Source organism: Thalassophryne amazonica, chromosome 2 (assembly GCF_902500255.1).
Source record: "Thalassophryne amazonica chromosome 2, fThaAma1.1, whole genome shotgun sequence".
Taxonomy (NCBI): domain Eukaryota; kingdom Metazoa; phylum Chordata; class Actinopteri; order Batrachoidiformes; family Batrachoididae; genus Thalassophryne; species Thalassophryne amazonica.
The window spans coordinates 20339175-20354093 of NC_047104.1; the positions used below are offsets into that span (position 1 = coordinate 20339175).

Here is a 14919-nt window from a genome sequence, read left to right on the forward strand (position 1 = left end):
TCGAGCCTGCCCACACGACACCTTTATTAATTGACTGTTGCACATTCTGAATCTGCTGTGTTTGGTTGTGTCATTCACAACAGTAAAGTGTTATAATTTGACTCCTTCCATTGTCCGTTCATTTACGCCCCCTGTTGTGGGTCCGTGTCACTACACTTTCCCAACACTTTTAGCTTATTGAACTGATTGTGTTTCACTTTAATAGTTTCTATTCAAAGTCAAATGTCAGATAAAGTGTACAAATACCTGTGTTGTGTTCCGCGGAACATGTAACAGTTGAGAAAGAGACTTCCTGTTTCCATGAAGTCTACTGGACCCATGGGGATGGTTCCTGCATGGCTCTTGAAAATTCATGATGATACTGTCCAGATCCCCAATCCAGTATGGATGAACACCTGGAAAAGTGCACATATTGAGATCTGGGACCATGTGCTAATGCCACACGTCACTGCATCCACCACACTACAGAATTGTGCTCGGTCCTGGATGGCAACCACCCAGGTTGATCTATCCCCAACTCTCAAAAATGCTTTTCTATCTATTGCATGTAGTTGATATGTGACCGTGCACTTGGCCTTGATCCAGTTGGGGAGACCTCAATCCAAACAGCCTTGCATGCTGTGTCATGTCCTGAAAAACAACATTTCAGTGCACTGGAAACCTCTCGGACCTGAAACACTTTCAGCTGTTTGGGTTCTCTTTTATTTAGGCATCACCAAACACCACTGATGAGCAACTTCATGAATCCACCATCTCTTCCCAGACATCACTTGATCTCACTGGCTGAGCAGATACAGACATGGCATTGAAGTGGGGGTGGGGGTAGAGTAAATGGGGGTCTCTGGCATTATTTATTAGTCTAACTGAACAGAAAGCAGCTGTTTTTTGTCTCAAGATTTTTGTCTTTGTGGTGTATTCAATTCAATTGTTTTTATTTACATTTTACACAACGTCCCAACTTCATTGGAATTGGGGTTGTATTTTTAATTCTTGCTTATTTGACTTTCTTATTTTTAAATGACTTTCTTATTTTTAAATGTTGTTTATTTGACTTTATTCTTATTATTTTTTGTTTACTGTCCACTGTGACACGCGTGTGCCTGCTTGCTGTCCTCACGTGGACATACATCACATATATACATAAATTAACACATATCACTGTTGCGACGGGCTGCAGCAAGCGAGCGCACGGCGCGCACATTGACAGGCTGCTCCAGGAGAAACGGACTGTCAGATCATATATACTTGTATTGTTCACTCAATAAGAGGGATTCAATAAAATGTGGTGTTTTTAATGTGTGGCTTTATTTTTTTTAATGCATTTGTCTCCTTGTTGATTTCAGGCATTTTATGCACCTTTTATAGGACAGTGATGGTAGTGTAGTGGTAAATTTTTTTGGCTGGCAATCAGAGCTTTTTTTAAATTGCAGGTTCAAATCCCGTGGATGGCATGTATTTTTTTTTTCCACAACAGCAGTGCGATATGGTTACACATGTTACAGCTGCTCGCACTGTGTTTGGTTTTGTGCATGAAGCTGTCACAGCGGGATCGTTCACGCCTGCCTGACCACCCGTCCACCCTATGTTGGCTCAGTGTTTTCGTGGTTTGCTCATAGGAGCTGTTTCACAGTTTTTTGCCCTGATTTGTACTTATTCATACTATGTGTGAAGGGGCCCACAAATTCAGGACTGTTTAAAATATCCAATAAACATTTTTCAGTTATTGCAATTACTGAGACTTGGCTACAAGAGGAGCAAATTGACACTGTCCAGCTTGAAGGATATGATTTTTTTTAAACAAATAGGATAAAAAATGGAGTGGTGACGTGGCACTTTAGTTAGTTCAAAGTCAGAAACATCAAAGTGAAATTATTAATTTGGAAAATGTTCTGGAATGTGTCACAGTGGAAATTAAATGTGAAAAATCAAAAAACATAATTAAAAGCTGTGTTTATAGAGCTCCTTGGTCACATATAAATATTTTTGTGACTAAATTGATTGAAATGTATAACACAAATAAAAATAAGCTCTTATTTGTGTGTGGAGACTTTAATATAGATTTCTTAAATCCTCATAGTCAATTACAAATAACAGAATTTATAAACTCTGTGTTCTGTATGGGACTGTATCCAGTGATTACAGATCCAACTAGGATAATTTCGAATACATCGACACTTATCGACAATATATTAACAAATGTTACTGTGGGGAATTTTACATGTGGACTACTTATTAGTGATGTCAGTGATCATTTGTCGGTTTTTATTGCTTTCCAATCATTAGTTGATAAAAATGATCAAAATTAAACTGCAAATATCATAAGGAAAATAACTGATGTTTCTATTGAAAATCTCAGAATGGACTTAATGCATCACAATTGGTGAATTATTTATACTGAGAATATTGACTAATCATATGAATAACTTACTTCTATTAATTCCAACTTGTATAATAAGCATTGCCCATTTGTGTCAAAAATTGGTAATAAGTGAAAAATTGATAAACCTTGGGTCACAAAGGGACTCCAGAATGCATGTAAAAAGAAAAACGTTTTGTATAAGCAGTTTATAAAACTCAGAACAAATGAAGCTGAAAGAAAATATAAGATATATAAAAACAAATTAACTAACATGATGAGATCTTGTAAGAAGCAGTCCTATAGCGATTTATTGGGGAAAAATAAAACCATTATTAAAGGCACTAAAAAGAAAAAAGATTATCCAGCTCATTTTTACACAAATTCTGACACAATCATAAAAGAAAATAAAGTTATTGCAGATCATTTCAATGACTATTTTGTTAATGTGGCTTAAAAACTTATCAAATTCAATTGTATCCTCAAAAACGTGTTCTGTAAAAATCATCTGACAGTTACAACTTTGACATGTTTTTGATAAAGAATATTATTGATTGTATTGTTAAACCTTTAACTTATATTTGTAATTTGTCATTAATGACTGGGAATTTTCCTTCCAAAATGAAAATAGCTAAAGCGATACCACTGTCCAAATCTGGGGACAAACATGTCTTTTCAAACTACATGCCAATCTCATTGTTACCACAGTTTTCAAAAATTCTGGAAAAGATATTTGTAAAGAGGTTAAACAATTTCATAACTAAACATCATATACTCAGTGAACAGCAATATGGATTTAGAAAAAAATCGTAGTACTTCACTGGCTTGAATTGATTTTGTTGAACAAATTAAAAATGCAATTGAGAATAAGCAATACACTGTAGGGGTTTTATTTGATTTACAGAAAGCATTTGATACTACAGATCACACTTTACAATTGGATAAATTACAGAAGTATGGTATTGTGTATGGCACATGATTGGATAGTTAGCTATTTACACAACAGGTATCAGTGTGTCCATATTGGTGGGATACATTCTGAGTTTTTGAAGATTGCATGTGGGGTTCAGTTCTTGCGCCACTGTTGTTTCTGTTATATATAAATGATATATGTTTGGTTTCTAAGTCTGTGAGTTGTATTTTGTTTGCCAATGATATGACTGTGTTTTGTAGTGGGGATCATTTGGGACAGCTCTTGGACATGAAGGAGAGGGAACTACTGAATTTCAAACAATGGTTTGATTCAAACAAATTATCGCTTCGTCTTGGTAAAATAAAGTTTATTATATTTGGAAATAAGCCCAGGAATTTAAGAAGAAATTTCTTATTAAATGTTTCTGAAATTGAAATTATAACTGAAACCAAATTTCTTGGAGTTTTTATTGATGATAAATTAAGATGGAAAACTCATGTTAATTATGTTAAATCTCAAAAGCCACTGCAATTCTATATAAAGCACAAGACTTCCTCTCCCAACATTCGTTAGTTACATTTTATTATTCATTATTTATACATTCATTAACCCACATGTCAACTCTCTTTATTGCCGCTTAATGGACGTGGAATGTCTCCGTGATGACACAGATATATATATATATATATATATATATATATATATATATATATATATATATATATATATAAACGCAACACTTTTGGTTTTGCTCCCATTTTGTATGAGATGAACTCAAAGATCTAAAACGTTTTCCACATACACAATATCACCATTTCCCTCAAATATTGTTCACAAACCAGTCTAAATCTGTGATAGTGAGCACTTCTCCTTTGCTGAGATAATCCATCCCACCTCACAGATGTGCCATATCAAGATGCTGATTAGACACCATGATTAGTGCACAGGTGTGCCTTAGACTGCCCACAATAAAAGGCCACTCTGAAAGGTGCAGTTTTGTTTTGTTGGGGGGATACCAGTCAGTATCTGGTGTGACCACCATTTGCCTCATGCAGTGCAACACATCTCCTTCGCATAGAGTCGATCAGGTTGTCAATTGTGACCTGTGGAATGTTGGTCCACTCCTCTTCAATGGCTGTGCGAAGTTGCTGGATATTGGCAGGAACTGCTACACGCTGTCGTATACGCCGGTCCAGAGCATCCCAAACATGCTCAATGGGTGACATGTCCGGTGAGTATGCCGGCCATGCAAGAACTGGGACATTTTCAGCTTCCAAGAATTGTGTACAGATCCTTGCAACATGGGGCCGTGCATTATCCTGCTGCAACATGAGGTGATGTTCTTGGATGTATGGCACAACAATGGGCCTCAGGATCTCGTCACGGTATCTCTGTGCATTCAAAATGCCATCAATAAAATGCACCTGTGTTCTTCGTCCATAACAGACGCCTGCCCATACCATAACCCCACCGCCACCATGGGCCACTCGATCCACAACATAGACATCAGAAAACCGCTCACCCACACGACGCCACACACGCTGTCTGCCATCTGCCCTGGACAGTGTGAACCGGGATTCATCTGTGAAGAGAACACCTCTCCAACGTGCCAAACGCCAGCGAATGTGAGCATTTGCCCACTCAAGTCGGTTACGACGACGAACTGGAGTCAGGTCGAGACCCTGATGAGGACGACGAGCATGCAGATGAGCTTCCCTGAGACGGTTTCTGACAGTTTGTGCAGAAATTCTTTGGTTATGCAAACCGATTGTTTCAGCAGCTGTCCGAGTGGCTGGTCTCAGACGATCTTGGAGGTGAACATGCTGGATGTGGAGGTCCTGGGCTGGTGTGGTTACACATGGTCTGCGGTTGTGAGGCTGGTTGGATGTACTGCCAAATTCTCTGAAATGCCTTTGGAGACGGCTTATGGTAGAGAAGTTAACATTCAATACACGAGCAACAGCTCTGGTTGACATTCCTGCTGTCAGCATGCCAATTGCATGCTCCCTCAAATCTTGCGACATCTGTGGCATTGTGCTGTGAGATAAAACTGCACCTTTCAGAGTGGCCTTTTATTGTGGGCAGTCTAAGGCACACCTGTGCACTAATCATGGTGTCTAATCAGCATCTTGATATGGCACACCTGTGAGGTGGGATGGATTATCTCAGCAAAGGAGAAGTGCTCACTATCACAGATTTAGACTGGTTTGTGAACAATATTTGAGGGAAATGGTGATATTGTGTATGTGGAAAAAGTTTTAGATCTTTGAGTTCATCTCATACAAAATGAGAGCAAAACCAAAAGTGTTGCATTTATATTTTTGTTGAGTGTATATATATATATATATATATATATATATATATATATATATATATATATATATATATATATATATATATATATATATATATATTCCACAGTTATATACAACACTTATTAGCATTTTTAACAGGCTGCGTTTATGATTAATTGCCGCAGGTGCACAAAAACTTTCTAAAAGCTGCTGCTTCTACCCTGTCTGCATCAAAATGAACAGTTATCACTTAAAACGAGTCATCATAACACAACATCACACTTGTAAACTTTGGAATTAATCTGTGCCTCAGCTCATTGAAGCGCATGCTGGGATGCTTCTAATAACTATGTCACCTGTTGGAAGTACTCATGAGTACTCAGGAGTACTTTGTTTTCAGAAGTCTCCATAGCTGTTTGCTATGAATGCTGTATACTTTGAAACCGGTTACGGCAGTGTATAAAGTAATCCCGGAGGATCATCGGATGGTCACTAACAGCCTAAATCTAAATTGTTATGATTTCAGTGCGACATGTCCTTTAATTGTTGTTTATTTCACTTTATGCTTTTTAAATGCTGTTTATTTTGAGCTCATCCATACCTACCAGCTGAACTGGAAGGTGTCCGGTGGTGGGCCGCCTGTCCTGGTGCGCTGTCCTCTGACTTGTCGGAGTCCCAAAACCTCTCATTTTCCTCTGGAATGGAAAACTGTCACCGGTGACCCCACAGGACACCAACAGGACACATAACAAAGCCAGATGTGAGACTGCAGGTCAACACAAGAGGACAGCTTATACAGTTGTCTTCTTAAAATGTCAGTGCACCTTCAGCTGGTTGGTGTTGGCCACACCGTCTTCTTGTGTATAGGTGGACTGTCGAAAATGGTCAGATGAGACCAGAGCAGGATGCTGAGCACTCATCAAACTGTGTGAAGAGACAGTGTCATCCTCTGTGGAAATGTCCTACATAACACACCAGAGGAACACTTCAGCTGTGGACAGTCAGGAGAAAAAGTCTGGACAGTGGGCTGTATGCTAGCAGAGTTAAAACAGTTAAAGTGATGAGACTGGATGGGAGGAGAATGTGGGCCGACTGTACAAAAAGGGCCAGAGGCACCTCCACTTTCTGGGGAGTTCGATGTCCTTCAATGTGAAGGTCAGCTGCTGAGGACCTTAAATGAGCCTGTGGTGTTGAGCACCATCTGTCATGCTGTGTGGTGCTGGGGCAGTAGCACTACACCCAATGACTCTGACACACTCAACAAGATCATCACAAAAGTCAGCTCAGTCCTTGGAGAAACCTGGACTCAGTGGAAATGGTAGCAGGGAGTGGGTGCTGCCAATGAACTCTCCCACCCACTGAATAAGATATTGCAGGGGCAGAAGAATGCAGTTGGCGGCATTCCTGCCCTGCTGCAGGATGGAACACTACCATAGGTCTTTCACCTGTCCTGCATGTTTTCCACATTTACCTATTCAAGTAACAACTGATTTTTTAAAAGTGCTGTTTTCCATCTCATCAACATCATCATCAGTTTTATTTATATAGCGCCAAATCACAACAAACAGTTGCCCCAAGGCGCTTTATATTGTAAGCAAGGCCATACAATAATTACGTAAAAACCCCAATGGTCAAAACGACCCCCCGTGAGCAAGCACTTGGCGACAGTGGGAAGGAAAAACTCCCTTTTAACAGGAAGAAACCTCCAGCAGAACCAGGCTCAGGGAGGGGCAGTCTTCTGCTGGGACTGGTTGGGGCTGAGGGAGAGAACCAAGAAAAAGACATGCTGTGGAGGGGAGCAGAGATCAATCACTAATGATTAAATGCAGAGTGGTACATACAGAGCAAAAAGAGAAAGAAACACTCAGTGCATCATGGGAACCCCCCAGCAGTCTAAGTCTATAGCAGCATAACTAAGGGATGGTTCAGGGTCACCTGATCCAGCCCTAAAGTAGAGAGGGTGTCTGTCTCCCTGATCCGAATTGGGAGCTGGTTCCACAGGAGAGGAGCCTGAAAGCTGAAGGCTCTGCCTCCCATTCTACTCTTACAAACCCTAGGAACTACAAGTAAGCCTGCAGTCTGAGAGCGAAGCGCTCTATTGGGGTGATATGGTACTATGAGGTCCCTAAGATAAGATGGGACCTGATTATTCAAAACCTTATAAGTAAGAAGAAGAATTTTAAATTATATTCTAGAATTAACAGAAAGCCAATGAAGAGAGGCCAATATGGGTGAGATATGCTCTCTCCTTCTAGTCCCTGTTAGTACTCTAGCTGCAGCATTTTGAATTAACTGAAGGCTTTTCAGGGAACCTTTAGGACAACCTGATAATATTGAATTACAATACAACCCCTGGCAAAAATTATGGAATCACCGGCCTCGGAGGATGTTCATTCAGTTGTTTAACTTTGTAGAAAAAAGCAGATCACAGACATGACACAAAACTAAAGTCATTTCAAATGGCAACTTTCTGGCTTTAAGAAACACTATAAGAAATCAAGAAAAAAAGATTGTGGCAGTCAGTAACAGTTACTTTTTTAGACCAAGCAGAGGAAAAAATATGGAATCACTCAATTCTGAGGAAAAAATTATGGAATCACCCTGTAAATTTTCATCCCCAAAACTAACACCTGCATCATATCAGATCTGCTCGTTAGTCTGCATCTAAAAAGGAGTGAACACACCTTGGAGAGCTGTTGCACCAAGTGGACTGACATTAATCATGGCTCCAACACGAGAGATGTCAATTGAAACAAAGGAGAGGATTATCAAACTCTTAAAAGAGAGTAAATCATCACACAATGTTGCAAAAGATGTTGGTTGTTCACAGTCAGCTGTGTCTAAACTCTGGACCAAATACAAACAACATGGGAAGGTTGTTAAAGGCAAACATACTGGTAGACCAAGGAAGACATCAAAGCGTCAAGACAGAAAACTTAAAGCAATATGTCTCAAAAATCGAATGTACAACAAAACAAATGAGGAACGAATGGGAGGAAACTGGAGTCAACGTCTGTGACCGAACTGTAAGAAACCGCCTAAAGGAAATGGGATTTACATACAGAAAAGCTAAACAAAAGGCATCATTAACACCTAAACAGAAAAAAACAAGGTTACAATGGGCTAAGGAAAAGCAATTGTGGACTGTGGATGACTGGATGAAAGTCATATTCAGTGATGAATCTCGAATCTGCATTGGGCAAGGTGATGATGCTGGAACTTTTGTTTGGTGCCTTTCCAATGAGATTTATAAAGATGACTGCCTGAAGACAACATGTAAATTTCCACAGTCATTGATGATATGGGGCTGCATGTCAGGTAAAGGCATTGGGGAGATGGCTGTCATTACATCATCAATAAATGCACAAGTTTATGTTGATATTTTGGACAATTGAAAGGATGTTTGGGGATGATGAAATCATTTTTCAAGATGATAATGCATCTTGCCATAGAGCAAAAACTGCAAAAACATTCCTTACAAAAAGACACATAGGGTCAATGTCATGGCATAGGGTCAATGTCAATGAGCAGATCTGATTTGATGCAGGTGTTAATTTGGGGGATGAAAATTTAGAGGGTGATTCCATAATTTTTTCCTCAGAATAGAGTGATTCCATATTTTTTTTCCTCTGCTTGGTCTAAAAAAGTAACCGTTACTGACTGCCACAATCTTTTTTTCTTGATTTCTTATAGTGTTTCTTAAAGCCAGAAAGTTGACATTTGAAATGACTTTAGTTTTGTGTCATGTCTGTGATCTGCTTTTTTTTCTACAAAATTAAACAACTGAATGAACGTCCTCTGAGGCCGGTGATTCCATAATTTTTGCCAGGGGTTGTAGTCCAGCCTAGAGGAAATAAATGCATGAATTAGTTTTTCAGCATCACTCTGAGACAAGACCTTTCTAATTTTAGAGATATTGCGTAAATGCAAAAAAACAGTCCTATACGTATATTTGTTTAATATGCGCTTTGAATGACATATCCTGATCAAAAATGACTTAGACACCATGTTTCTAAGATTTGTGGGGCCAAGTACAATAACTTCAGTTTTATCTGAGTTTAAAAGCAGGAAATTAGAGGTCATCCATGTCTTTATGTCTGTAAGACAATCCTGCAGTTTAGCTAATTGGTGTGTGTCCTCTGGCTTCATGGATAGATAAAGCTGGGTATCATCTGCGTAACAATGAAAATTTAAGCAATGCCGTCTAATAATACTGCCTAAGGGAAGCATGTATAAAGTGAATAAAATTGGTCCTAGCACAGAACCTTGTGGAACGCCATAATTAACCTTAGTCTGTGAAGAAGATTCCCCATTTACATGAACAAATTGTAATCTATTAGATAAATATGATTCAAACCACCGCAGCGCAGTGCCTTTAATACCTATGGCATGCTCTAATCTCTGTAATAAAATTTTATGGTCAACAGTATCAAAAGCAGCACTGAGGTCTAACAGAACAAGCACAGAGATGAGTCCACTGTCTGAGGCCATAAGAAGATCATTTGTAACCTTCACTAATGCTGTTTCTGTACTATGATGAATTCTAAAACCTGACTGAAACTCTTCAAATAGACCATTCCTCTGCAGATGATCAGTTAGCTGTTTTACAACTACCCTTTCAAGAATTTTTGAGAGAAAAGGAAGGTTGAAGATTGGCCTATAATTAGCTAAGATAGCTGGGTCAAGTGATGGCTTTTTAAGTAATGGTTTAATTACTGCCACCTTAAAAGCCTGTGGTACATAGCCAACTAATAAAGATAGATTGATTATATTTAAGATCGAAGCATTAAATAATGGTAGGGCTTCCTTGAGCAGCCTGGTAGGAATGGGGTCTAATAGACATGTTGATGGTTTGGATGAAGTAACTAATGAAAATAACTCAGACAGAACAATCTGAGAGAAAGAGTCTAACCAAATACCGGCATCACTGAAAGCAGCCAAAGATAACGATACGTCTTTGGGATGGTTATGAGTAATTTTTTCTCTAATAGTTAAAATTTTATTAGCAAAGAAAGTCATGAAGTCATTACTAGTTAAAGTTAAAGGAATACTCGGCTCAATAGAGCTCTGACTCTTTGTCAGCCTGGCTACAGTGCTGAAAAGAAACCTGGGGTTGTTCTTATTTTCTTCAATTGATGAGTAGTAAGATGTCCTAGCTTTACGGAGGGCTTTTTTATAGAGCAACGGACTCTTTTTCCAGGCTAAGTGAAGATCTTCTAAATTAGTGAGATGCCATTTCCTCTCCAACTTACGGGTTATCTGCTTTAAGCTGCGAGTTTGTGAGTTATACCACGGAGTCAGGCACTTCTGATTTAAAGCTCTCTTTTTCAGAGGAGCTACAGCATCCAAAGTTGTCTTCAATGAGGATGTAAAACTATTGACGAGATAATCTATCTCACTTACAGAGTTTAGGTAGCTACTCTGCACTGTGTTGGTATATGGCATTAGAGAACATAAAGAAGGAATCATATCCTTAAACCTAGTTACAGCGCTTTCTGAAAGACTTCTAGTGTAATGAAACTTATTCCCCACTGCTGGGTAGTCCATCAGAGTAAATGTAAATGTTATTAAGAAATGATCAGACAGAAGGGAGTTTTCAGGGAATACTGTTAAGTCTTCAATTTCCATACCATAAGTCAGAACAAGATCTAAGATATGATTAAAGTGGTGGGTGGACTCATTTACATTTTGAGCAAAGCCAATTAAGTCTAATAATAGATTAAATGCAGTGTTGAGGCTGTCATTCTCAGCATCTGTGTGGATGTTAAAATCGCCCACTATAATTATCTTATCTGAGCTAAGCACTAAGTCAGACAAAAGGTCTGAAAATTCACAGAGAAACTCACAGTAACGACCAGGAGGACGATAGATAACAACAAGTAAAACTGTTTTTTGGGACTTCCAATTTGGATGGACAAGACTAAGAGTCAAGCTTTCAAATGAATTAAAGCTCTGTCTGGGTTTTTGATTAATTAATAAGCTGGAATGGAAGATTGCTGCTAATCCTCTGCCTCGGCCCGTGCTACGAGCATTCTGGCAGTTAGTGTGACTCGGGGGTGTTGACTCATTTAAACTAACATATTCATCCTGCTGTAACCAGGTTTCTGTAAGGCAGAATAAATCAATATGTTGATCAATTATTATATCATTTACTAACAGGGACTTAGAAGAGAGAGACCTAATGTTTAATAGACCACATTTAACTGTTTTAGTCTGTGGTGCAGTTGAAGGTGCTATATTATTTTTTCTTTTTGAATTTTTATGCTTAAATAGATTTTTGCTGGTTATTGGTGGTCTGGGAGCAGGCACCATCTCTACGGGGATGTGGTAATGAGGGGATGGCAGGGGGAGAGAAGCTGCAGAGAGGTGTGTAAGACTACAACTCTGCTTCCTGGTCCCAACCCTGGATAGTCATCTCTTGATTGGTTGAGCACACCTGATAGAATTAACTGTCTGGGAGTGGATCAGGGAGAGTTAGAAAACATGCAGGGCTGGTGCCCTGCAGGAACAGGGTTCATTACCCCTGATCTAAACCATTATACTGTATAGTCTCTCTGTTTATAGTTGACTATACGCCTACTCAGGTAAGGGCCTGCATGGATCATGCTACTAGTAACACTGTGCACCACTACAATGAGCCACATGGGCACATTGACCACACTGAGGTCCTTAGTCTGGGTCTAATTAGCATAAGATTGCTGTCTTCAAAATCACTGCTGATTAACAATCTAATTATGGATCACCACTTACATATGATTGGGTTATGTGAAACTTGGCTTAATCCTACAGCTGTCCTCCCCTTAAATGAGACCTGCCCACCAGCATACACATTTAGTCACGTCCCTCGTGATGCAAAGCAAGGCGGGCGTGTTGCTAATATTTATAAAGGTTTAGTCTAGGTTTAGTCTATTTGCTGTTGGAGGTCACAAATATCATTTGTTTAAACATCTGATTCTCCACTCTGCCCACAATGCTACGTATTGCCAAGGCCAGCAGAATAAAAATCAGCCATATTACTTTGTTATTGTATATAGGCCCCCTGGCCCATACTCTGAATTCTTAGAAGAATTTGGTAAATGGACTGCATTTATATAGCGCTTTTCCATCTGCATCAGACACTCAAAGCGCTTTACAAATAATGTCTGACATTCACCCCGATGTGAGGGTGCTGCCATACAAGGCGCTCACTACACACCGGGAGCAGTAGGGGATTAAAGACCTTGCCCATGGGCCCTTCGTGATTTTCCAGTCAAACTGGGATTTGAACCGTGGATCTTCTGGTCTCAAGCCCAACGCCTTAACCACTAGACCATCACCTCCCCTCCACTAGACCATCACCTCCCCTTTGGTGAGTTCATCTCAAACTTCTCAGCTAGTGCAGATAACACTGATGATTGGTGATTTCAACATTCATATACATAAGCCTATTGATCCCTTCTGCAAATCATTTAAGGAAATTATGGATGTAATAGGATTCCAGCAATGCATTCAGGATTCGACACACATTTGTGGAAATACCCTGGATTTCGTTCTCACACGTGGTATTGCTGTCACAAATCATGCCTCTTGCATCGGTGGTCTCTGATCACTAACGTATTAGGTTTACGGTTTCGCTGCCGTGTTTAGTGAAACAACAACCGTATTTATCATTGCGGCAACACATCAACTCCTCAACTACAGTACAACTGAACTCGAAGCTAGACTGCCTGATGTCTTAGCTTCATCTTTGGAAAATGCCCAATCAGTAGACAGTCTTGTGAACAGTTTCAACTCAGCGCTCAAAACTACACTCGACATGATTGCACCACCTATATTTATACCACGACGCCCCCCCCCCCCCCCCAAAAAAAAGCACAGTCACCTTGGTACAGTGATTGCTTGCGTGACCTCATGCATAAGGCTAGAGGTCTAGAACGAAAATGGCATAGATCAAAATTAGAAGTACGAGGTCTATTAGATAATAAACCAACCCTTTTATTTTTTAACTATATGGATTTGAATGACGTGCGATTACACCAATCATGCTTGAACCCTCGTGCGCATGCGTGAGTTTGTTCACGCGTGTCGATGACGTCATTTCCCTGTGGGCAGGCCTTGAGTGAGATGTGGTCCCGCCCTCTTGGCTGAATTCCTTTGTTTCACACGCTGCTCGAGACGGCGCGCGTTGCTTTATCAAAATTTTTTCTGGACCTGTGAGGAATATCTGAGTGGACGCTATTCGAGAAATTAAGCTGGTTTTCGGTGAAAAGTTTAACGGCTGATGAGAGATTATGGGGTGTTTCTGTCAGTGTAGCGCTTCCAGGCGCCATCGTCGGCCTGTTTCGAGCTGAAAACATCCTAATTTAAGGCTTAATTCACCCAGGACGTCGTGAGAGAACAGAGAAGATTCAGAAGAGGCCGGCATGAGGACTTTATGCGGACATTCCTCTGTTTAAGGACATTTTTTAATGAAAGACGTGCGCACAAATTCGCCGAGTCGTTTCCGTGATGGCTCGGTGAATCTGTGTGCGCCGCGACAGGAAAAACACCTCTGTGTTGAAAACCATTTGTAAAATTCAGGCGGCTTTTGATGGCTTTCAACAAGTGAGTAACTGAGAAATTGTTTAACAGCTTGGGCATGTTCCAACTTGCCCGTTAAGGTTTCCAAAGGAGGTGTTTTTCCTGTGGCGACCCCCCCGACATGCGACTCTGCCCGCACGTTCTTTCATTACAAAATGTCCGTTAACAATGGAATGTCCAAATAAACTCATCATGCCGACTTCTTCTGAAAGTTCTCTGTTCTCTGACGACTTACTGGGTCAACAGAGCCTGAAATGTGGAAGTTTTCAACTTGAAACGGTGAGACGCTGCCGCCTCGAAGCACAGATCGCCGTCAGGCGCCGTGGGCCGTCCTTACGGCGACACTACCAGACCAAAATCTCTCATCAGCCGTTAAAATGTTTACCGAAAACCAGCTGAATTTATCGAATGGTGTCCACTCAGTTGTGCCTTACAGTTTTGAAAAAATTTTGATCAAACAAAGCAGCAGTCTCTGAGCCATTCCTAAACAATGAAAAAATCGACGAGAGGGTGGACGACTCCTCACTCAAAGACTGCCCACAGGCGAATGACGTAACCGACAGGTGTGAAAAAACTCTTGCATGCCCACGAGGGTTCAAGCATGTCTGATGTAATCACACGTGATTCAAATCCATATGGTTTTTGAAAAAATAATAAGGTCGGATACTTTTCTAATAGACCTCGTATTCCACCTCACGTGGTGTGATGCTATCTTAGACTATAAGCATGCATTACTGGCTACAAAGTGGACCTATTACTCTGATTTAATCAACAAAACAAAGCATAACTCAGACTTC

The 14919-nt window shown here is 40.1% G+C and overlaps 1 protein-coding gene across 1 annotated transcript in view; it reads right to left on the reverse strand.

Moving 5' to 3' along the window:
- Nucleotides 1-14919, reverse strand: part of il16 (interleukin 16) — a 236540-nt gene that overhangs the window by 185275 nt on the left and 36346 nt on the right. Inside the window, 3 exon segments of the mRNA XM_034184100.1 lie at nt 247-395; nt 6169-6271; nt 6388-6525. Coding sequence (XP_034039991.1) covers nt 247-395; nt 6169-6271; nt 6388-6525 — 390 coding nt within the window.